General features: G+C 37.3%; 2 protein-coding genes and 1 pseudogene across 5 annotated transcripts; 1 reads left to right on the top strand and 2 right to left on the bottom strand.

Moving 5' to 3' along the window:
• The first annotated feature begins 181 nt into the window (after positions 1–181).
• LOC123203284 (2-hydroxy-6-oxo-2,4-heptadienoate hydrolase) lies at positions 182–1835 on the top strand. Its single transcript, XM_044619600.1, has 4 exons — positions 182–929; positions 1106–1198; positions 1283–1350; positions 1442–1835. Exons 1-4 carry the CDS (start codon positions 300–302, stop codon positions 1599–1601), a joined length of 951 nt encoding a protein of 316 aa, XP_044475535.1. The 5' UTR covers positions 182–299; the 3' UTR covers positions 1602–1835.
• A 1433-nt stretch (positions 1836–3268) lies between these two features.
• Positions 3269–17055, bottom strand: LOC123203285 (probable protein phosphatase 2C 10). Of its 4 annotated transcripts, none has more exons than XM_044619603.1 (6): positions 16295–17055; positions 16077–16192; positions 15054–15290; positions 14667–14943; positions 4276–4430; positions 3269–3653 (listed from the first exon to the last, which is right to left on the bottom strand). In XM_044619603.1, exons 2-6 carry the CDS (start codon positions 16113–16115, stop codon positions 3630–3632), a joined length of 732 nt encoding a protein of 243 aa, XP_044475538.1. In that variant the 5' UTR covers positions 16116–16192; positions 16295–17055; the 3' UTR covers positions 3269–3629. The 4 variants fall into 4 exon arrangements, with proteins under 4 accessions (XP_044475538.1, XP_044475536.1, XP_044475537.1 ...); XM_044619601.1 differs by having other exon boundaries at positions 3614–4153; positions 16295–17053; XM_044619602.1 differs by lacking the exon at positions 16295–17055 and adding an exon at positions 15796–15958 and having other exon boundaries at positions 3614–4153.
• Positions 17056–20911: 3856 nt separating this feature from the next.
• On the bottom strand, positions 20912–25336 carry LOC123203575 (annotated as a pseudogene).
• Positions 25337–26151: the final 815 nt, after the last annotated feature.

Here is a 26151-nt window from a genome sequence, read left to right as displayed (position 1 = left end):
TTTTAAACTTAAATGTCTGAAAAATATTGATTCATTAGAGTTCCTACGATGACATATGTTGATTCATTAGGGTTCGGGTGGAAAATAGTCATGATCATTATCACTTTTTGTCCACAAACTCACCCATCATGTCCAGATTCATCCACTCTTAAGCCCACGTCTCACTAGTCTTTATACTTATTCGAACAAAATCACAAAAAAAACAAAGCCATCTCATCACCCACCAAAAACATGTCTAATTCTTTTCTGTAACTAACTTTAACCCACCTTATAGTCCACTCACCGGAAACTACTAAATTATGTGTAAGTGCTTCAGCTTCACCGAAGCCAAAATCTGGTGCTTGAGATCAACTTTCACCAAATCCGGCCTCCGATCCACCTTCACTGACCTCAGAGACGGCACCATCATGCACTGTTGGGTCCCCAATACCCGGAATGACTCAAAATCGGATCTTCTCTTGATCCATGGCCTCGGTGCCAACGCATTATGGCAGTGGGCTGACGTTGTCCCTCAATTGGTTCACTACTTCAATGTTTATGTCCCAGACTTGGTGTTTTTCGGTGAGTCTTTCACCACTCGGCCTGAACGTACAGACTCGTTCCAAGCTGAGTGTATGATGAAAGTGATGGAGGTGAATTCGGTTAAGAAATTGAGTCTGGTGGGGATGAGTTATGGTGGATTTGTTGGGTACAGTATGGCCGTGAAGTTTAAGGAGAATATAGAAAGGGTGTTGATATGTTGCTCAGGGGTGTGTTTAGAAGAGAAAGACTTCAGAGGGGGGATGTTTAAGATCTCGGATTTGGAGGAGGCTTCAAGTATTTTAGTCCCACAATCGCCTGAAAAGCTTAAACAGTTGATGGGATTTAGTCTTTATAAGCCGCCACCGACTTGGTTGATTCCATCTTGCCTGCTTGACGATTTCATTGATGTAAGACCTCTAAAACGCTGGTATGGTAAACTTCTATTTCGGTATGATTTAACATGTTATATTTAATATCTTAGTTAACAATTACCCTGTTGTGAAGATACATTTTTTGGCCAAGAACAGTGCATTATTGATTCTGTAAATTTATATTCATGATGAATATCTGGTCGCATGGGCAGGCAATGTGTAGAGAGTTTGCAGAAGAGAAGAGGGACTTGATCCGAGCCATACCCAAAGACCGAAAAATCTCCAACATTTCCAAGATTACTCAGGTAGATTTTCCCTCATCAAGTGTTTATAGTTATTAATCCACAACTATGCCTTTTTGATGCTTTTGTTTCACTTGTACTACACAGCCCACTTTGATTCTCTGGGGAGAATGTGATCAAATATTTCCAGTAGAACTGGGGTACAGACTGAAAAGGTTAAAAATCTCTCAACTATTGCTAGAAAATGCTTTTGTTTTAATATTTGAATTATGCATTTTCTTTGAACTTAATACTGTTAAAATGCAGGCATTTGGGTGATAATGCTGAGCTAGTGGTAATCCCGAATGCTGGGCATGCTTTCAATGTTGAGAAGCCGAAGGAGTACTACAAGCATCTAATATCTTTCTTACTAGACTCGCATCCGACTTCAACATGCCTTCCTTCCCACCAACAATACCATAAATGATCGCTGAGAGAATGTGTATTTTGATCTCTAACTTAATCTAAGCGGCAAGGGAGATAAAAACCAGAAATTAGTCAATGAGGGGCTGCAATTTTTTGAAGCCAAACAAATGGTTTTCTTCTGTTTAATTAGGCACATCCCACTTCATGAAGTGAGGATGACCAAGCCATTAATTGTCACTGATTCTATCCGATCAAAAGAAATGGATACAAGCTTTTTATTAGTGTGGGTATGCAATTTCTAAGCTTCAAATCAAATCAAATTTTTACAAATTTCGACTGCTGTTCAAAATAATATAGATAAGGCTCTCTCAATTTCAATTATTTTCATGAACAAATAATACCCATAAAAATCTCTGGCCTGTTAAGTATGTTAGCATATTAATCTCAAAGCAATGCAACGTTGTTTAACAGGTTTGGCATATAAAAACTGTAAAGCACTGCAAGAGAAGCGTTGATAAGAAATAAGAATGTTCCAAAGAAAGGGGAGCCAGAAGAGCGAAAGCGCAAATAATCTGGTTAAAATGATCCCCTCAACTCTCCGGATTTAATATATGCCTCCAGAACAAAGCCATCAAGAAATAGATCAACAGATCTCAGCCCTTGCAGCCGAAAGGAGAGGCAAACAAATACATCACAAACTCAAGAACAGATCTACCTATCCTATCCAGAGCTTGCCATCTACAGAGAACGAAAGCCACCAGGAATCATAATTCATGGACAATTGGTGCTCCTGGTATATATAGAGAAAGTAGTGTAAACCCTAATTCACCTTGGCCTGGGCTTGGGCCCGGGAATAAGAAGAGGCTAGGGTTATTAACTTCTTTATTTTAAATACAATTTACAACTTGTCTTCCCAGGCTAGCATGACCAGTCGAAGGCAGAACGGATGTGTGAGAAAGATTATTAGAGGAAGAGAAAACATCAAAAGGGTAAGACTATTAAAGATGACATTGGAGAGAGTGGTCAGTGATTGAAAAATAAATTTAAAAAAAAAATATTACTTTTTAAAATTTGATTTATGAGAAAATTATTAGTTTTTAAAGGTTACGGAAGAAAATATAAAATTATAATATATTTTTAATATTATTAATAAAATAATAATTTTATTTTCAAAACTAATATATTTAATAGTTTGTGGATGAATATTTGAGTTTAAAAAAAATAAATGGTGGAAACTAAAAAAAAAAAAAGTAAACTTTGGGTGGGCACAAGTCCTTTAGTGTTTTGTATATGCAACAAATTTGTCAATTTGTTGTCAAGAAATTCATCACTCCACCAATATTTTCAAAAATAAAATCAAATCCACCTTTTTATTATTTTTATTATTTATTTTTTATAACAAAAAAACTGTCGATTCAAAATTAAATTGATTATACAAAATATATAAAATCCCATTGATTGATCTCAAAATTATCACATTAGATAAATTTGTTTTTAATATCATCGATAGATTTTAAACACATACTTTCAAAGACACCCTTCTTTTGTCACTTAAATTATCTTTAAAGACAAATCCATCCTTTTGTTACTAGGCCTGTTGAAGTAATTCAACAATGTAGCATGAAAAACAAGACTTTTCCATTTTCCTAATAGAGATGATAGTGTAAAGATAAATACCAGTTGGGGTGTTTCGTACGTAAACCAGATACATCCTGCTCTGCTTTATCATGATGAACTTAGGCTGCCTTTAGAATATTGAACAGCTGGCGTTCAAATACAAATTTCAAAGTTGATGGCTCAACAAATTAGAATTTTTGCCCGTCAGACCTTGGTCAAAGAATCAGGGTAGACTGGAGCTCTGAATTTAATTGTTTCACAATTGATATCCGAAAGTGAAACGCAATGCTCACTAAATTGGATAAAAGAAAAAAAACCTGTGTCGTACAAAGCTTATTTGATCAGAGATTGTTCATCAATCAAAATGAGGCAATTGGGCTGCAATCGCCTGGTGAATGAGAATGCCTCCCAACATCATGTGAAAATGAGGTGCCTGATGTCTGAATCTGAAAGAACTGATCAACACCATCCCTTACTGGGGTCTAAATATAATGAACTACACCATCAAAAGTTGCTCCAATTACAATCAAAACCACATTCCCATGGTGTCATTTTTGCAGATTGAAAGATAATACACATGAGATTCCTAATTCACTTTCACAAAGAAATCAAACAATATCAAACACCAGAATCTGATCAATAGAATGAATTTACAGAGGTGAACCCTTTGCCTTGTTTTGTTTTTTTGTCATTCCTCTGGCAAATCCCAACCGTTGTAGATAAATAAGGATTACCCCAATTGGTTATGGGTGATTTTTTTTTCCTGCTTGGTCTACTCACAAACTGGCATCCTCTGTCAGGAAATTCTTATTTCAGGTATATAGTGCATCTGGCAGGAATATGATTTCAAATATTTTATCCCCTAAATCTAATGACGATGCAAGATATGTCATCTTTACTGTCTCTTTTCAATGCTTCAGCTGTTAATTGTTTGGCTGCCTTCTGGGGATCTCTGATCTTTCTTGCAATATCAACAGCCTCTTGATTACTCATCACCTTGATTATCACATAAGAAAAGGAGAAGTAATGTGGAAATATTATTCACAAAGCAAGCATCATCTACACTATAGTTACGTTGATGCAGGAAAAGAAAAGAAAGTCGACACAAAATGGTTTACCTTCCAAAGCCCATCGCTTGCAAGGATTAGAATGTCAGTTCGGACATCTAAAGTGATGTCTTGTATGTCAGGATCCGATCGCAAATGTGATTTGAGGCTCTTGTCCCCAAAGGCACGAGAAACTGCCAGCTGCCCATTAACTCTAGGGACGTCTCCTGATAATGAGACAACAATAACTGTATATATTAGCTCAGTTGTGTACTTTTGATCAGTTTAAAACACCAATAAAGAATTCAGTTTCCCAGATTCAAAATGGATGGAGAAGCAATTCAAGCAACAGCATCTCCTAAAATTTTGAGTTGTAATTATAAAGCACTGAATTGCCTAGACAAAACATATGCACTTAAAAAAGAAAAAGAACTTTTGAAACATCATAAAAAGGGTTGGTATATTCTGAAGTTACGATGTGTAAGTCAGGTTCTATATGAGTATCTTACAGAACTTGAGGAATGTGACATAAAAAATCAAACATCTAGAATATGGGTGAGTAGTTTTGGGTATCTGTTAGAGCCAAAGTATTTGTGAGAAGGAAGGATAAAAGAAGGACACATGGCAGTGAATTAAGAAAGATACAGGTCAGCCAACAATTGAAGACAATTGGCAGCAGAGTTTTCAACCAGCATGGAAAAGGAAAAGACAAACTGGAGTGGGAAAATGTCAACTATCACAAGAAAGGAAAATCTCCCGACCACCTTAGCAGGTTCAGAGAGACTGTAGCAGAAGAATAGAAGCGTCAGGCGACAAATGCAAAGGTAGCTGACAACCAAGCAGAGGAGAGAGAGGGAGAGAGATATAAACCTGGAGAGGAAACGTTCCTGGGGTAAGGAGAATCAAGCAGGAAAATAAGGGAGGGCTAGCCCTTGAGTGCTGAATTAGTGGGGGTTGAGAGCCTAGTTATTTTGTATTTTGCATTTTGTTGATCTATATTTTGATTCTCGTGGATTATCCACAGTATTGGGTAACAGTTACTCAGTGATTATTTTGGCAGGAACAACTTGTAGCTAAACTCAATATTTATATCCATTAAAGTTTAATACAATCTACAAATTACAATTGTTCCAAATCACTTCTACTTGTTTACAAATTGTGTTGTTTGTGAGAGTGAGACTGGAGACTTGGCTTGGGCAGTCTGTTACTGCTTGGTCACTTGACTAGGCTGAGACACAGGTGAAACACTGCAGCAGCATAACAGCTCCGACGAACCCAGACCTACATCATCTGGTATCAGAGCATGACGCGGATGGATTCGAGGGTGGAAACGTTAGAAAAAGAGATGACGTCCGTGAAAGAGGCGATGGAGGAGATGAAAACAAATATGGGAGAGATGCATTCCAGAATGAATAACCTAGGTACTGACATGGAAGCCATTAAAGATTATTTAAGGGCCCTGAAGGAAGCCACACTAGGCAGAGAGACGAATGACAAGGGTAAGGCTCCAGTTGAACCAAAACCTTCCCCCTCATATTCACCACCTATGGGGGAGCAGAGCCGCCCTCCACCTGAGAGACCTGAAGAGATGGTAGACGAAAGAAAGGGCAATAACCTGGGACAGAGGGAGGAAGAGGTGAATGCAGAGAATCAGCGGGACTATCAATATCGGCGTCTAGAACTACCTTTGTTTAATGGCGAGGAAACATTGGATTGGATGGCGAGAGTTGAGAGGTACTTTCAGGTGAACCGACTGACAGAACGTGAACGGTTGACGGCAGCAGGAGTGTGTATGGAGGGAGACGCCCTCCACTGGCTACAATGGCGAGAGAAAAGGCAAGTGTTTCACGGTTGGGAGGAATTTAAGGAAAAGATATTGCAAAGATTCCCACCATCAAACGACCGAACCCTGGAGGAAGAACAATTCTCCCTACGGCTGACCCATTCTGTTAAGGATTATCGCTGCCGTTTCAAGAGGTTATCAGCAGCGGTCGACGGACTAACGGACGAGACCCTTAAAGTAGTTTTCTTGAATGGATTGTTGGAAGAAATTAGGACGGAAGTCAAGATGTTTCAGCCACGCACCCTAGAAGAGACGATGGATCGTGCACAACAGGTAGAGAAGAAGAACTTCATCATCGACGAGCGCTATGTAATACGCTCCGGATGACTGAACCCAAGACTAGCACCTAACCCGACCCGTTATCCGTATCATCTCCAAACCAGCCCAGTCACCATAATGACCCAATCCCACTCATCTAGCCCAAACCACAGGCCCAATTATACCACACAAACCAGTACAGTAAATAGCCCAGACACTAATGCAGCCAGGAATCCATCCAACTTGAGAAATTTTAGCTCACCTAGCATAAACCCAACACAACACCAGTAGCTTATTAACTCTTCTTCGTCCCTTAAAAATCAAACAACCCCTATCCATATAAACACCAACCCAACAGCTAGGGCTCCCACGAGTTTTGGTGCATCAACTTCCGTGCAACGACGAGATGGAAATTTTCGACGACTATCCGACGAAGAGTTTCGTTCCAAAGTAGAAAAAGGTCTATGTTTCAGATGTGATGAAAGATACGTTCTGGGATATCGGTGTCGTTTCAGACAACTTCGTGTTATGATCGTTAGTGAAGACGACGTAGACAAAGGGGTGGAATCTGAAGAAGAAGAAGAAGTCGTCGTCGAAAGCCAAGAAATGGAGGCAAACTTGAATGTTAGCTCTGTAGTAGGTTTTAGTTCTCCAAAAACAATGAAGATGAAGGGAGAGCTAAAAGGCCGGAAGGTGGTGGTTTTGATAGACAGCGGTGCAACACATAATTTTCTCTCAGACAGGTTAGTAAAAGAATTGAAGCTACCTGTGAAATCAATCAAGTTTGCTGTTGTGTTAGGAGACGACCGAAGGGTGCAGGGGCTAGGTAAATGTGAAGGGTTGTCATTGGCCTTGCCAGGACTCACTATTAGGCAAAACTTTTTACCATTCAAACTAGGTGGGGTGGATGTGATATTAGGGGTGGATTGGTTGTATAGGTTGGGAGACGTTAAGGTAAATTGGAAAAATCAATCCATGAAGTTTTTGTGGGAAGGAGAGAAAAAGGAGTTGACGGGGGATTGGTCTTTGGCTAAATTAGAAACATCACTTAAATCCTTGATAAAAATAGTGGGAGATTGTGGTGAAGGATTTTTGCTAGAAAGAAGGATACCTTCCGATAATGAAACCACGGATGAGAGAGAACAATGTCTAGAAATTATGGAGTTATTAAAAGAGTTCGAAGACATATTCGGAGAGCCTTCCGAGTTGCCACCCAAGAGGAATGGCGACCATTCTATAAGACTTATACCTGGAGCCCAACCACCAAATATTAGGCCGTATCGATATCCTTATTATCAGAAGAACGAAATCAAGAAGATAGTGCAGGAAATGCTTACGGCTGGAGTGATTAGAACTAGTATTAGTCCCTTCTCCAGCCCTAGACCTGGCCACGGGCCGGTTTGGCCCGTGAACCGGACCGAAACCGGCCCGGATAAACCCGGAACCGGAACCGAACTGAACCGAAACCGAAACCGTGGCTCTACGGTTCGGTTCCGGTTCACATAAATTGGAACCGTGGAACCGCCGGTTCACACCGGTTTATGAACCGGAGGTTTACTGTGCTGAACCGAAAAAAATTTGAAATTTTTTTGAAATTTTTTTGATTTTTTTTTAATTTTATTTAAAAAGGCAACGGTTCCTTGCGCAGGGAACCGTTGCCTTTTGAAGGAAAAATTGCAAGGGACCAATCCCCTACAATTTTCAGAGAAAATGCAGGGGACTTGGTCCCCTGCAATTTCTCTGAATTTCAATTCACCCCCCCTATTTTTAATTTTTTTCAAAAAAGTTTTTTCCTATATATACTCCTCCAAATTCCATTCTCTCAAATTTCAATCTTTCTACTCTCTCACTCAATCCTTCAAACTCTCATTCTCATTCTTTAAACTCTTAATACTCTCTCAATCTTTCAATTCAATCAAATTTTCTTAAATTTAATTAAATTCTTTCTTAATTTTTTATTAATTTCAATTTCAATTTTAATTTTTTTTATACATTTCATAATTAATTATAGAATTTATTTCTATAATTAATTTTATTTATTATTTTTTATAATTAATCATATAATTTATTTATATAATTAATTTTATTTATTGTAATTAAGTCCAAACCTTAATTTTAATTTTCGATTATTGTAATTAATAATTTAAAAATTAAATCAAGATCATGTATTAGAATTGACTGTTCAATATCGGTTTCGAACTGAAACCGTCGGTTCCGAACCGGAGCCATGAACCGGAACCGACGGTTCCGAACTGTGGACGAAACCGTTCTGTTACGGTTTCGGTTCAGGGTCCTTATATTTTCGAACCGTGAACCGACGGTTCCAAACTGAAATCGGCGGTTCATGAACCGTGGCCAGGTCTATCCAGCCCTGTTATTCTAGTTCGAAAAAAAGATGGAGGATGAAGGTTTTGCGTCGACTATCGTGCATTGAACCGTTTAACCATTCCGGACAGATTTCCTATGCCCACGTTAGATGAATTACTTGACGAATTGGCTGGCGCGAAGATTTTTAGTAAGTTCGATCTAAAATCTGGATACCACCAAATACGAGTGAAGGAAGAAGATATTGAGAAGACAGGTTTTCGAACTCATGAAGGACACTACGAATTCTTAGTACTGCCCTTCGGATTGACGAACGCACCAGCCACATTCCAAGGGATCATGAACGAGATTTTTAGGCCTTATTTAAGGCGATTTGTGCTCGTGTTTTTTGATGATTTTCTAGTCTACAGCAAGGGGTTTCAGGATCACTTATGACATCTTTAAATTGTCCTAAATTTGCTTCGAGATCATAAGCTTAAGGTCAACAAAAAGAAGTGCAGTTTCGGCAGAACTGAGATAGAATATTTGGGCCATGTGGTGTCCAAAAATGGGGTTCAGGCAGATTCCAGAAAGGTTAGAGACATGGAATTATGGCCGACACCAAGAGGTATCAGAGATCTTAGGGGTTTCCTAGGACTCACGGGATATTATCGTCGATTTATGAAGAACTATGGAAAAATAGCTGAACCATTAACTCGATTATTGAAGAAAAATGCATTCAGTTGGGGTGAGGAAGCCCAACAAGCCTTCGAAACACTTAAAACGGCCATGACTACGGTGCCCGTTTTAGCCATGCCAGATTTCCCACAAGAATTTGTGCTTGAAACAGATGCTTCGGGGATTGATTGGGTGCTGTTCTGATGCAAAACAGTCGGCCTATCGCTTTCCTTAGCAAGGCATTGTCCCCTCGCAACCGTAGCAAATCAGTGTACGAGAGAGAACTCATGGCCATTGTCCTTGCCTTCCAGAAGTGGCGACATTATCTTTTAGGGAGACATTTCAAAGTGCGAACGGACCAACGAAGTTTAAAATTTCTCATGGAACAGCGAGTTATAGGCCACGAACAACAACGTTGGTTGATGAAGATGCTCGGCTACGACTTTGAGATTTTGTATAAGCCGGGATGTGAAAACAAGGCAACAGATACACTTTTAAGAAATCCTATATTTTCGGGAGAATTACAAACATTGTTAATAACAAACTTAGTGGGTGGGGAAGAGCTACAGAAAGAAATTATTAAAGATGAGAAGCTTCAAAAATTGGTGCAAGAACTAAAGGAGAATCCAGCAGCACACAACCACTACGTGTTGAGAGGAGGTAAATTGTTTTACAAAAATAGACTAGTAATTCCAAAAGGGTCTAAATTTCTTCCGTCTCTTCTGAAAGAATTTCACTCAAGTCCTAGCGGAGGCCATTCAGGATACTTCAGAACCGACCGTAGAATGGTAGCCATTTTGTTTTGGCAAGGGATGAAGAACGACATCAAAGAATTTGTGGCAGCATGTGATATTTGTCAACGTATGAAATATGAAGCTCTTTCACCTGCAAGATTGCTGCAATCATTACCTATTCTGGATCAAATATGGGAAGATCTCTCGATGGATTTCATTACCGGATTGCCGAAGGTTCGGGGCATTGACACTATTCTGGTGGTTATTGATAGGCTGTCCAAGTACGGTCACTTTTTAATGATTCGAAAGCCCTTTTCAGCAAAAGACGTCGCTGAACTCTTCATTAAAGAAATCGTTCGATTACATAGCTTCCCGCATTCGACAGTTACCGATCGTGATAGCGTATTCATGAGTCATTTTTGGAAAGAATTATTCAAAGCTGCTGAAACCTCTCTCAAGTTCAGTTCAGTATACCACCCCCAAACGGATGGACAAACGGAGGTGGTTAACCGGAGCCTAGAAACCTATCTTCGTTGTTTCTGTAATAGAAAACCAAGGGAATGGATTAGTTGGGTTTCGTGGGCAGAATATTGGTATAATACTTCGTGTCATGGATCGGCAGGCATGTCACCCTTTAAGGCAGTCTACGGGAGAGATCCCCCACCTCTCATTCGCTGGGAAACAGAAGGCGCCAAGGTTGCTGAAGTGAATGAATTGCTTAGGGAAAGAAATATGGTATTGGATGAGCTTAAGGATAACCTTCTTCGAGCCCAATAGAGAATGAAAAAGCTGGCTGATCAACATCGTCGAGAAGTAGAGTTCAATGAGGGAGATTACGTTCTTCTTAAATTACAGTCATATCGATTTCGCTCGTTAGCATGGAGGCCTAATGAGAAACTAAGCCCTCGTTTTTACGGGCCCTATGAAATGATCGGAAGGATAGGCCAAGTGGCCTATAAACTGAATCTGCCAGCTTTAGCTAAACTACACCCTGTGTTTCATGTGTCCCAACTAAAAAGGTATCTGGGAGCTCCAACCAATTCACAACCTCTACCGACAAGATTAAGTGATGAAGGAGAGCTGGTGGTTTGTCCAGAGGAGGTCTTGCAACATAGATATTCTGCTCAAGGTGACTTAGAACTACTAATCAAATGGAAAGAGTTACCTGACTTTGAGTGCTCCTGGGAACTTTATTCTAACATAAAACAACTATTTCCTTACCTGCACCTTGAGGACAAGTGGCCTCTGGATGGGCGGGGCAATGTTAGAGCCAAAGTATTTGTGAGAAGGAAGGATAAAAGAAGGACACATGGCAGTGAATTAAGAAAGATACAGGTCAGCCAACAATTGAAGACAATTGGCAACAGAGTTTTCAACCAGCATGGAAAAGGAAAAGACAAACTGGAGTGGGAAAATGTCAACTATCACAAGAAAGGAAAATCTCCCGACCACCTTAGCAGGTTCAGAGAGACTGTAGCAGAAGAACAGAAGCGTCAGGCGACAAATGCAAAGGTAGCCGACAGCCAAGCAGAGGAGAGAGAGGGAGAGAGATATAAACCTGGAGAGGAAATGTTCCTGGGGTAAGGAGAATCAAGCAGGAAAAGAAGGAAGGGCCAGCCCTTGAGTGCTGGATTAGTGGGGGCTGAGAGCCTAGTTATTTTGTATTTTGCATTTTGTTGATCTGTATTTTGATTCTCGTGGATTATCCACAGTATTGAGTAATAGTTACTCAGTGATTATTTTGGCAGGAACAACTTGTAGCTAAACTCAATATTTATATCCATTAAAGTTTAATACAATCTACAAATTACAATTGTTCCAAATCACTTCTGCTTGTTTACAAATTGTGTTGTTTGTGAGAGTGAGGCTGGAGACTTGGCTTGGGCAGTCGATTGCTGCTTGGTCACTTGACTAGGCTGAGACACAGGTGAAGCACTGCAGCACATAACAGCTCCGACGAACCCAGGCCTGCATCAGTATCCTCTTAGGAACCAAAACCAAAACCGGTTTGATTCCTCTGACACTGTTCACAGTTCACACAAATAAATTTTTTTCTTCCTCCACTGAAAAAAAATTCCCCCAGCACTGTGCTTCTTCCTCACACAAACAAATTTTTTTTCTTCCTCCTCACATTGTACTTCATCATCTCAATTCAATCTCCCTCTTCCCAAGCGAATTTTCTCTGCAACAATGGCCTACTCAACCCCTGCTCTCTTCACTCTTAGGCCACTTCTCTTGGTCCTTTTAGCAATGGCTGAGCCATTATAGCTCAGTCTCCTTCATCTTAACCCTCTCTCTCCTTCAAGATTGCCACCCTTGATTCACCACTACCAGCGCCAATCTCTTCTCTCCTTAAGCCACAACCAACTTTTCACCCAGTAAACTACATTAGTTCCAGCTCCTTCTCTGATCACCATGACAACCTCACCTCCTATGCCTCCTTAAAGAAAAACTTTTTCTCCCTCTCAGCATTGTGGTTTATTAACAAATGTAGGAACACAATGGCATTGTTTTGTTGAAGCAGATATGAAAAAAAAAAAGTTACCCATGGATACATGATAAGGTACCCTAAATATTGAATTTGATTCCCAAATCGATTTTGGTTCCTTAATCGGTTGTGGAACTGAAAGCGGAATCTACTGGGGATAGACTGATTCCAAGTAGGAGATGGAACTAAAATACTGAGTACCCAGTGGTTCTGGTTCCTCCTGATTCCTATGCTTACCCCTAATCTAGAATTTGTCTATATTCACCAGAATTTTTATCACAATTTTTCCAGTAAAAGGAAACATCAAATTTCTATTTTCTATTTAAAAAAGAAAAGAAATTATGACAAAGAAGAACCTCTATAAATTAAAAAAAAAAGAACCTGAAAAAAATTAAATGAGGATGAAGGCCCAACAGAAATGACTTGATCTTCTTATACATTATATCCATAAATAGCCTAAGTACAAACCGTATGTGTTAGATCATATGGTAAAATTCATTTGTGAAGACTGCCACAATTCCAATGGACACATCAAGCATAACAAACATTCGACTTCAGCATCATTGTAAAAGACATAATCAATTGTAAAAATAGGGCTTCCAAATCAAAGTCTAGAGGACAAAACTGACATGATTGAGTAGGAAAGGAAAGGTGCATGTTACAAAATTTATATAACATCATTAGTAGCAGAAAAATATAGCATCCATGATTAGACAGAAACCTACAAAAGCTAACAGATTGATACCAGTCAAGCCTGAAAAATTAAAGACAGTTGAAAAGCTTAAAGTGGAGTGGAATAGCAATACATACATATTAATTTAAAAAGAAAATCACCAAAAGTAAGATCCTACCATTAATACTTGCCAGAATGGGAGGTAGAAAAGTATGTCCTTCGCTTCTACTATAAGTTATTCAAATGCCTTTGAAAATATGCAAGAGTCAGTTCTTAAATCTGGTTTAAGTTGAATGTTTCATCTGCACCTTCTATCATACCTAGTGATCTTAAATGTTCACCAAGTTATTACTTAAGATACTGCACTGGCTAAACTCAAGACCTCTATATAGAATTTTATTGGAATTCATTAGGTCTGAAAAAGAAAAAGAGGGAGAAGAAACATGTCCAGTTTCTCAAAATGTTATATGTATAAACAAATTTACTCTTAAAGTCAGTAACTTCAGAAGCTTCAAGTTAATGATCAAACGCATGAATCTATTCGTAAGAAGATACTATTATGCTCATTAAAACTGAAGGTTAACGCTAGAAATTTCAACCTCTTTGTGAGAGGTTAGATGTCTTCTATGAGCCCTTCAGCTGAAAGGCAGATGTAGTGATAGCTTCCTATCACCAAAATTTAACAATGGGGATCATATGTGAATTTCCCCTGATATTTATTTAAATTTCCACACAAAACAGAGTTGTCCTCATCACTTATAAATTAAACAAGCCAGTTTCTTTCTTAAGCTGTGCTAATAAAATTCATGAAGCAGTGAGTATCATTCAATCTCTTAAGATTTAACACTCCAGAAGACATTCAAGGATTTTAGTTCTTAAACTCCAAAATTTACACCAACATAAGCATAAAAGAGACAGAAATTGAAGGTAAAACAGCAAAAAAATAATGCTCAATGTAGGGAGTTGCAAGCCAATAAATTTTTATCCCAAGACAGAGAAATTATCACTCCAGAACCCAAAACATTAACTAAAAATCCCAAAAGTTTCACTATAGGCATACTGTGAAACGCAGCACATATATTATCTTTTCTTCTATGGAAGTTAAAGGTGGGAGTATTTATTAAGTGAATGGCCTGCTACATATCTCTTATCAACTAATCCAATCTGAGTGCAACATTAAATCTTGTGAACTCATTGAAGGTAAGAAAGACTTTCAGGAAGATGTAAACGGGAATATTAAAAATTTGGAATTATTATCCGTCCAGATACACTTGGCCAAGATAAAAGGTGTTCTTAAACTAAAGCCAAGTCAATAACAAAAGGCTCTAAGTAAATAAATGATTAATGATAAAATAAAAAATCAATTATGTTTGTTATAGAACATCAGTTTCGTACGTATTAGATCATAATTATGGTTTACTTTATTATTCTAAATTTTCTTCACAGAGATGAGCAGATTATAAAATGATGGCCGCAATTTAAAACCTGGCATGTTTGAGACAAAGCCACCACTATTTTCAATGCTGCCTCGTTCAGTGTTGGGCTCATGGTCTGTAGTCATCTGTACTGCCTGGCCTCCATCTGATAGAACAGCTCGAGAATCTCCAACGTTGGCTACCCATAACCTTTGACCATTTATCAAAATTGCAGTTACAGCAGTGGAGCCACCTCGCCCCAATTCAGAACTGTGTGATAGAATTGCTTGGTCTGTTTTCTCATAGGCTTTAAAGATAGATCTACGGGGGTCAGCCCAAAACTCATCCTAGAATGTTCATAAGTGAATATTTAGTATAAACCATTCCAAAATTAAGGCACAACTAAAATTAGTCTAAACTGCACAGTTATTCTCTATAATTAAAAGCAAGATCCCACCTCCTTTAGGATATTGGAAAACAGATGCTTCTGTAGATAGGCAGGCACACTTTCACCCAAATGGCCATCATAAATTGCAAACAGCCCTATTTCATGTCCTTGACTCTGAATGAACTTCGCAACATGATAATCCTCCATTGGATGATTAGCTTTTCCTTTTATTAAGCTGAAACCAAACTTGATTAAACCCTCATGGCTTCTTCCCTTACCTGTAGACGATGAGCGTCCTCTCACAAGCTATACAGAAAACATACAAAGAAGAAGATCTTACAGGGTGTAGAGGCACATAAATAAACAGCAGAAAGCAGAAAGCATTTCCAATTTCATGATTACTTATATGTGACAGCAGCAATAGCATTATATGAACTATAGGGTTAGAAAAAAGCATCAAATACAAGATTACAAGAATGAGGAGTTGGCTTTTACTCTCTCTCTCTCTCTCTCTCTCTCTCAGTTTCTTAAAGGCGGGACTTTGCTGCTACTATTCTGGGAGAATTGAAGAAAGGTTCGGCAGAGATTCAATAGAAGAAATTAAAATTGCGGGCACCTCTCTGAAAGATTGTTTACTTAACTTGCTACCATCAGATGGATTTTGCTTGATAGAAACATGCTGTAGGTTCATCTAAAAATACTCAGGGATTCTGTTAAATTAATACAATGAATATAACACAGCTACTTCATGCGCTGAACATCAAAAGGCTCAAAGCCATTCAATCATATCATAAAATCAAACAAAGGTAACCTCTTCCCCATCCATCAGCCTATACACTCCATATGAACGATCGAATTCCCTCTATATGCAAATGAGGTCATTATCCAACAACGGAAATTGTAGCGAAATTTTCAAAACCCTACTAAATTGGGCAACGGACAAACAAAACAATACCCCTCCAACAAAAACAGGCCTACAATCAATTAAACACAAGCAAGCCTTAATAAAACAGAACATACGAATGAAATTTAAAAAGTACAACGAAATAATTATAATTAGAAAAAAAAGTAACTACATGGAACATCTTTCACCTTGGAGTAGGAAGAATAAAAACAGCATAATCTATCCATAAAATAAAAATTTACAGCAGTCCAACTTTGTTCAACTATAATTTCAATATCCAAACCCAACTCCCAAAATTTACAATCTGCAACATGAAAATCAGAACCAGATCATTAAATAAAACCCTTCAAAGTAAAACCCGCCAAAACCTCATAAGCAAGCCGAGAACTTGGTATAGTAAAATTACCTCTTGTTGATCAAATAGAAAGTTAAAATTAATTTTAGCTTATTCTTCTTCTACCGGTTGTTCGATGGGGCTTGGCGCTTGTTCTTCTATTTATTGTGTTGATTAGTTTGTGCAAGCAATTGAATAAAGAAATGATGATAAAGATAGAAGAAAGGAAAGGATAGAGGAGGAGAATTTCTAGAGGAGAGAAAATATATTTATTTATCTATTTATAAAGAGAAAACGATTGTGTATTGTTGAGAGAGAAGGAAAAGAGAGATTTTGAGTTGCTATGATGATTTGTATAACCGTTCTCAGAGTCTTCGCAGTAAGAAAAATTTTATACTAAAGCAAAACCGCTGCCACAATAGTAGACTCTCATTCTTCTTTCCTGTTGACTTTGCTGTGCTTGTACTTTAAATATTTAGTCTTCTTTTTCTTTGTTTCCTCATACTTTTATCAGTTTCTTTTCCGCCAGTTCCAACCAATGAAGCCAGATTTAAATTCAAACCTCTTCAATGCAAGTGCTTTTCCACCGTAATTTCGCTGTTTATTCACCAGAAACAGGTTAAAATTGTTGTCCACGGTCCACCTACCCTACCCAACCCTTGGCTTGAAATTTTTGTGTTAGAAAGTTGAAAGTTGCATAAAAGGATATTTTTTAATGGGACCATAGCTTGCTTATGAGAAGGGAAAACTTGCTTTGCCAACTGCAAAAACTTGACAGAGTAACTTCATTAGAGAATGACCCTGCAAGCACTTAATCTTCTCTTTGAAAAACACAAGTGCTCTTCACTTCCATATTTTATTTCACGATTTCCGAGAAAGATATATTAAAAAAACATCTCTTAGATTTATTAAGAATTTGACACGTCATGCCTATTTTGACTACGACCCAGCAAAATTTATTGACTCTTCGACTCAGCCTATGTTTTTGTTTGTGAAATTGTGATTGCGGTATTATTATGACCATTCTGATTTCTTTTTGGGGTTTGATTTTATAATTTTAGTTCATTTTTCCTATAATTTTCCTTTAGAACTAATCAAATAGATAACATAAATCCTTTTTTCTTGCCTTTGATTATTATAGCACCGGAATCTGTCTTCCAGCTAACCATATTAGAAGTCAAAGAATTTATTCCCCTGCTCCATGCTTTTGTTATTATTATTATTCATTGAATAATGTCGACAACAAAATTTAGAAATGATTAAATGTTTTACCAGGTTTTAAATTTGCTAATGCACGTGTCATATTTTGTTAGGAACACGAAGCAAGTTGAATTTGTCCAATCTTGACAATGGTAGGATGATCCTTGCCGTTTCTGTTTAGGAAGTTCTGCACGCATCTTACAACCTGTCATTATTTACCCAAGTTTTTAAACAAGACCAAGATTTGTTATCATGAGCTTTTATAGAATATTCAATAACACTTTTCCTTCCCAACTTTCAGCTACATTTGGTGATTTCAAGAAACCTTTTTTCTGATTGAAACCAACATTGTTTTACAGAATTTTTCATGGTGCATCTACCCTGTTCGGTTCATAATTAAGCATGTATAATTTTGATTGGAAAAGTAATAATTTTTACTGTCACAGGCTAGTCTTTCATTCATTCTCTTCCAGTTGAATTGATCCTTTGCATAAAAATGACAACCATTTGCTTTTATCTCTTTATCTTTAAAGTAAACAAACAAAAAATGGGCTCCCCTTCCCACATGGGTTGTTCCATAAGTTTACTTCTTTGAGGAGCTACCTCTTCTCTTCCATAAGAGCCCACTTTTATGACTACTGATTAAATGTAAAAAGCAATTCTTCAATTAAGTTTCTGCCTGTTCTAATATTTACTTTTAAACCCAGAAGACCAGAAATCCTTTTCCTATAGTGTTCATCAAATCATTTGAGTGTCTAATTGAGTGCCCTGTTAATCTCTTTAATTTGCAGGAATAAAATAAAGTGTTGACTTATACAGTGGCCTGTATCGAATCCAATGCTGCTTCCCAAATATAAAATTTCAGTAACTTCATCTTGATGCTTCTGTCTATACAAGAAAATACCATAAATTATCAACTTAGGCTTTATGCCCTATAATAAAAGAAACTAGGAACGATTTCTAGTCTTGGAATTTCATGATTCCTCTTTCTCATGCTTCTTAGTATGACACCAAAGATGTCACTGTAAGATTCTTCATAATTTAGATAAAAGATATGAAACTAGCCATTGTCTCCTCTCCCCCACTAAAAACTAAAGAAACATTACATTATTAAGGTGTACATCAGAGTTTGCTCTGAGTCATGCTATTATTGTCCTTACTTTCGAAGCGATGCTATGTGTATACACTTTTTGTACACAATTTATGTACATATATAATGCGTAATTATGTGATTGAGTGTTACTTTATCTTTAATTCAAAATCATCAAATTATATGATTACATATCATCTGTATACTCAAATTATATACTAATAATATATACGCATAATTTTATTAAAATATAGTAAATTTATTATGCATCAATTGTTAATGGGACAATACTTTCTGAGAAAGCAGAAGCATATTAATTTTCAGTAAAAATAAAGTTACAAAACTTTAAAAAGATTAAAACAAGTTGATAGGTGAAGAATCCTGATTTCTCGGAAATTGCAGGGAGGTGGGAACTTTTTTATGAGTCAAAGGCTTAAAAGATTATTCTTGACGACAATTTAGAGCATTACATGATTTCTTAAAAAATTTTAAAACAATACTGATCTTACTCTTACAATGCCTTAATGAGTATTTTCTTAAAGAAATTAGTACCAACTACATAAAGAGAGGTTACAACATGAATAACTCAGGGTTACCCATAAACCTGAAAATGGTAAAACTTTATTTGATAAATGGTGTTTTCTAATTTTGTATGTTGGATGGATGTTGCAGAAAACGCCTAGAAATTGTCCAACATTCATTCATGTCCATTTTTCAATGCTAGATGGGTAAAAGTTCAGAATTCCTTGTATTGTGTATATCCTTTCAGCTTAAGACTTTTGGTAGATTGGTTCATCCGACTTGTCAATCATGCCCATGCCTGTATTTAAGTGAGTACCAAAACAATCTAAAATGTTTCTTGATCACGCCTTGTTTTGTGAACTCTAGTGGAATTAGCTTGAGATTTGGTTTGACAGGTCATGATCTATCTGTTAGGAATCCTTATCCGGTATTTTTTACATAGTCAAGGTTATGAACCATGTGTCATCCCAAGTATGACTATCAATGCTATATGATATGATATAAATAAAAAATGATATGTATCTTAAAGTGTATCAAATTAATATGATACCATACATATATCGTATAATACGATATACGAATGATTGGATGATAGCTGGTCTGGACTCACTTTGGACATGGGTTTGGCCCACAAACGAATCAAGGAGTGTGTTGATGACCAAACTACAGATGCAGAAGCCCAAGATGTCATTTGAGAAGCATCAGTAATTTGTTAGAAGTCAGTTGGGCCACTGGGCAAGAATCGTATGGGAGCCATGAGCTGGCCCTGGAATAAGGACAATGAAGGAAGTTGGAGAATAAGAGCTAACCTATTCTGCTGCAATAATTATTAGCTTGTTATTTACTTCTTGGCTGGATGATGCTGGGCTAAATATAATTGCCAGTAATGAAAGTAAAATTTTATTATGCAAAGTTTAGTGGAAGGATTCGAGGAAGATGGCTGAGGCTTCCTTAAATCCTGCAAGGAGTTTAGGTCCTGCTGTCGCTTCTGGTGTTTACAAGAGTCCTATGGTGTACATTGTCGTCCCTATTATTGAACCTATGGCTGCAGCCTTGGTAGTATACTAAGAGTACTTCGCCTGAAAAACAAAAGCCTCTAGGGACCAAAAGCATGTACTGTCAACTTTATCTGCATGCTCATCCATAGATCATCAAGACCCTCCTCTGGACAATAACAGCTCATGCTGGACACCGCCAATCTAGGGGTGTCAAGTTGCCTTTCTGTTCAAATTATCTTCCACCAAAAGACCTTGTTACTCATATGTAATTGGATTTAATTTTGTTTCTTTTTTTGGAAAGATACACAAAAAACTAATCAGAAAATATAGAAGTCCATTTACCATGTGGCAGCCTTTTCCAAATAGGAACCACTTTGTAAACTTTTGAGACCTGTCATAATGCAGTTAAAATTTACTTCTTTAAACTACAGGAAGAATACGAAGATGTCATAACCATTTACTACAATAAAAAACCTGCCCAATCAACTGAAAAAGCACAAACCTGGATTTATTAGAGGACTACACATGCCTTCCATGACTCTTCTCTCCCTTTGGTGAACAACAAATACTATACAGCAGACCTATGTATATGGTACAAGAAGGAAAAGGGTAGCAAACTAAGATGCCTGTACTAATTTGATGTTTCATGCACATAGAAGGTGACTGCCTAACAGTTTTAGACTAGTGGGTAGATAAGATAAATGTTTGATAATGCTTTATCATCTCGGGCCGACAGTATTGGGAATTATTTCTTACTCAACCTTACCAGCTTCCAGTCCAAGTCATGTACATATATTTCTCCTATTAAGAGAATAAAGATTCAAGGTCAAGAATAATAAAATCCATTCACCCAGTGGACATAAACATGATTGCAAGCACTTTGAATGGCAATTGTTCCACTTGATAACGTGGCATATTGGAATGCCTAAAGGAATTCTATATTAGTAACAAATATAACTTCAGATCAGGCATATTTAATCTCAAGAAAAAGAAAAGCTGTCAATTGAAGTTACTAACTTGCCAAATGCTTCAAAGAATTCTTACCCAGTTTGAGAAGGCCGCCTCCAATTCGTTTTTTGGTGAGACTGTGGATGCCTCTGCAAGTATGATGAACTTGTTCCAATGCCATTTTCATCACCTACTAACTGTTCTAAGTAGAAGTTGGAGGAGACCAAATGGGAACCACTCCTCCATCCCTCTCTCTTCCACTGGTACTAGAGAATTCAGCTGTGGAGTCTTCAGCATCTCACAGACCTAATGTAATATTAAATGGTGGCAAAGGGGGGTTGTCACGAAATGTTGGTAGAACCCCTTGGCTTACTGTGTCTCTTCTAGGTTCTTGATTTACATTTACATTCACATTTCCAGGAACTTCTGCAGAATTTCGAAGATCCAAGGAAGACTCTTCCTCTTCAACTCTCACCAAAGAAGAAGTCATGCTCGGTACCCTCTAATCGTCATAACACCAAGTCGTTGTAGGAGGATTGTTCCTAGCAGGTTCATGGTTTTCATCCATTTGTACGTCTTCCGGAAAGGCAATTGGAGCAGCTTCAGATGAGTCTCCAAGACCTTCCTCAGTTCCATTCTCAATTGCAGCTCTTGAAGCTGCTTCTTGCTGCCACATTTCAGTAAGAGCTTCTTGCAACCTGGCTTCGGCTGCATCTATACTCACTATGGGGAGAGGATAATTGGATCCAAGCTCAATTGAAGTACAGACTCTGGTGCATTCCATGGGTGGTGTATCCATTCAGTTGGCAGTCGAGCAAGTTCAGGAAGCCACCTTCGTACAAATTCTCCATTGGGGTCAAACTTGTAATTCTCAAACTGTTAGTAACAATGAGAGAACATTTTTATACTGAAAGTCTATCATCACAGAAGTTAAGTAGCTGATAACACATGAATTAAATTTTGAGCATAAACAACTCGATTCCAGAATTGTTCCTACTTTTTTCTTATGCTTTTAAGAACCAAAAATATGCTTTAAGAAGGCAGAACAACAGAAGGAAAAATAGATTCCCAGATCACTCAGCAAACTTATGACACAAAATTTTTTTTAAGTAAATTCAGCAACACAAGCTCCAGAGTTGCTTCTAAATATGATATTAGATTCATATGGTTATGCCCAAGAGTAGGAACAGGTACTGACCTTCAGTTGTCAGAAACCAGAAGACAATCAGGGATGTTTAAGAAAAAAGGCAATGCAAAAATTAACAGAAATTGTCTATGTTAAAATTAGGCAGAATCTCGGAGGGGAAAATACAGCTCAAAAAAAGAAAAAATTAATTAATATAAACTGCAGAAAGAAGGATCAAATTTGCTGCTAAAAATCGTGAAGATCAGGCATTGGGATGTCTAGTACATTCTATATCTAATCTGTGCAAAGGCTAAATAAAGGAAGAAAAAATATGGTGCATTCATGTGATTGTATATGTGGTCAAACTCATAGTCATCAGAGAGATAGAGGTTCATATTAGTACATGTTTGATATTCCAATTAAGAGAACAAAGCTGCACTAGATTTATTAAAATTATCATAAAACCTGTGGATTGTCTATCCGGTCAAATTCACGACCATCAGGAAGAGTGCCAGATATGTACTGCCAACCAAGAGCATCACTCTCTAAATCTGCATCCAAGAGGGTATCCCAGAAATACTTCATTCCCCATCTCCAAGGGAGCTGAAGAACCTTTACAAAGAAACAAGAAACTACAACTCATATCCGATCATGAAGCCAGCCAGTGGCCCACAACTCTCTCATGCCAGCATCCACCAGTGGATAGCCAGTTCAGCCTTGTCTCCATGCCTTAAAATAACCTTCATTGACAACCCAAGGAAAGAACTTAAGGTGCCCAAGAAGAGGCCTTTCATGACTGTAAGGATGATTAATACTCATATATCTTGAATATTCCGGAAGACCAATTGACTTAAGAAACAAGTTCACACTCTCACCACCAGCCCTGTTCCCTTCATTGGCCCAGGAAACCTGCTTGATGTGGACAAGATGGAAGACTTTTCTCATACTCACCTCCCCAAAATGCAGGTGTGGAGAAAGAAATGAGGTTGTGGCAGTATCAGCCTTTCTCTGATTATTAGAGTACTCAATTAAAGGCCCATTAATAAATGTAGTGAGAGCCTTATCAGCATTGCTCCACCCAGGTGATCATGCTCGTGCAAGACGTGCATTGCTCCCTTTCTCTAATTCATTTTCAAACACTAGTGTATCTGAAGGGCACCTCGATAGATCACCTGAATAACAGCAAACAATGTTAGAAGCAATAGTAGCTGCAGCAGAAGTTGAATTAAAGAATATATAAGAGAGATGAACTAAAAAATGTACAAAAAGACGTCAAACATGCTATCCATAAGACAAGTTTAAGAAATGAGAAGAAATAAAAATCTAAACCCTACTAAAGCTTTACAATTAGTGAGCCTACCAGTGAGCATTATTGATAATCTTAGCAAAATTAATTAGGTTGCCACTGTATCCTTCCCACATCCATACATTTAAGGAATGTTCCAAGTAGCTGGTCATTGAAAATGTTTGTGCTATCATGTAGAGAACAACATACATCCATGTAGAATTGGCAAACTGTATGTCTGCTTTATCTTGAGATCAGGGGAGGGGTGGGAGGAGAGGGCTGAAGCTGTAACCTTTTTATATGTTAAGCAGAGAGTGAAATTTTATAAAAGTATAAATAGAGCGAACAGATCAATCTCTGCTACATTATTCTTAGTAATATATTAATCCAATTGAATCAGAAACTTAAAGAATGAGGTGCAAGCCTAAATGTGTTTACAGTGTCCAATGTTTCTGAATGTAATATGTGTTTGTTGCCAGGAGTGAAGTATCTATGGGAACCCAAAAGAAAAAAGTACTTTGATTAATAAAATAGCTTATTGCTCAGGCCTTAAGGTTTTTTAAAGAATCAGTTGGAAAAGTCTCCTTTTAAACGTGCCCTTTATTAGGTCTTTTAACAAAATATTAGACAAACTTTATTTCGCTACATGATTAGCACTATCAATGGTAATATATAAATTCTGCATGCACAAGTTTTCTTGATGTCTCATTCCATGTCACTTTATACAAATGTGCCTGACAATCTTTCGAATATTCTCTATATTGGAGTTCTAGTGAAGTTATAAAATCTTATTTCCGTTGAAGCTCAAGATTTTGAGTATAACAATATCAAATCCCTTTATAGTCAGCTAAAGAATAATGCACCAAAAACAAAATGGATTACTGGAGTCACACTATACTCAAACCTGAATGATCCTCTTAGGTGGGAGAAGTGGAGAATCAGGGTGATACGGCATGCTAAGGCATTTCTCCCAGAAAGCAGCAAATGTCATGAAAGGACGGCCTTGTGCATCATTTACCTCCCATGGTTCATAAAGCAGACCCGCATTAAATGAGCGCACTGCTATGCCTTGTGCAGTTAGAAGCTCCTTTGCAATGTGATCCCTCACCAGCCACAAGGGGTCTGAGAAACAGTGAATTAACACGAATGTTGGATCCAAATTGTTGTTATAGTTATCCTAAGCTGATGACAAAGAAATTACAAGCATATGGAACCAAACTGCACAAATTACAACATATTAAAGTAAACAAATTCCCTCAATATTCAACCAATTATCAAAAAGAACCTACTCAAACTTAACTGCATAAGTAATAACAGATCACTGCCCAAATTCATCAATATTCTATAGGGTTATCAAGATGATTATCTACCAGACAACCTGAAGAAAACAAATGAGTATAAACTAAATGTCCAAAGTCATCCTTAATTGAAAGTGGTTCATTCATTAGCATCAGTGAGAGAATTAATTATTACATAATCATCCAATCCAAAACAGCAACTTAAATATATATACATATATCTCCGTACAGACATGCAAAAGCAGAATAAAAAATTAATAAATGAAGAAAGACAAGAAAAGGACAAAAATTTGAGGCAGAGAGAAGAAGTAAAAACAGACCATATAAATGGTTGAAGAAGAGCTGGGTAGCACCAGCAGCTTTAACAACCTCAAGAAGAGAAGAAACACTGTCAGTGTATCTCTTGGTGATGAGACAAGTACAAAGGCTCCTCAAAGAAGAATCAAGATAAGCCAAACTGTGCTTGAGCCACCACCTAGACACTCTCCCTGGATAATAAGAACCCTCTTCTTCAGGAGCCCATATAAAAACTGCAACGACGGCTCCAGCTCTCACACCAGCTGCAAGGGCTGGATTATCTTCAACTCTTACATCTCTCCCAAACCAAACTATGCTACAACCACCACCTGACATCTCCACCAATAAAAAATCTTTAGCCCATCAACTTTATTTTCTCTTGGTTAGATTCGAGCCAAGCTTGTTTGAGTTCGGTTCGAATAGACCAGCCCTAAGTCAATTTGAATGAGTTCAAGTTAATATTTTTAAACTCAAACTGAACTTGAATTTGTTTGTCAAAGTTTATAAATTAAAATTTTTGATAAAAAATAACATTGGTTTGATCAATATGTATTAAAAAGACTTTATTTTAATAACAAATTAATGAAAAACTTAAATTTGAAATGAGTTAAATTAAACTTGAATCGAGTTCGAATTTAAGCATAACGAACTTGATGAGTCTGAACTCGAACTCAAACCCTATTATCATTAAGTCAAATAGAGTTTAAATTCAGTTCAACTTAAATCAAACCCTATTAGACAGTAACCAGCACTTTCTTTTTCTGTCGTAGAACTAGAAAACCAGGCTACTTCGAAATTAATTAATTAATTAACTTTAAATAAATAATTTAAACATCTTATAAGTGTGATAAAAGTTCCTACCTAGTTTTCCTAACCTTGATTTTTTAATAAGGAGTGAATGATATTTTGGCCCTTTTTTTTAACCCATAAAATTTCATAAACAATTTAATGATAGAAGAATAATTTTGTCTATTTACATTAACGTTAATATTAACTACTCACTCCTAATAATAATGTGTTATGATATTTTGGTATAAATAATTTAAGTGACAAAAATAAATATATCTAAAAAAACAAGTATAGATTTAAAATTTATTAACGGTATTTTAAAAATTAAACTTTTTATTCACTTAGTGTAATGATAGATAATATAGTAATGGATTCA

The sequence above is a fragment of the Mangifera indica genome, chromosome 19 (assembly GCF_011075055.1).
Source record: "Mangifera indica cultivar Alphonso chromosome 19, CATAS_Mindica_2.1, whole genome shotgun sequence".
Classification (NCBI taxonomy): domain Eukaryota; kingdom Viridiplantae; phylum Streptophyta; class Magnoliopsida; order Sapindales; family Anacardiaceae; genus Mangifera; species Mangifera indica.
This window is presented reverse-complemented; position numbering and strand designations above follow the sequence as displayed.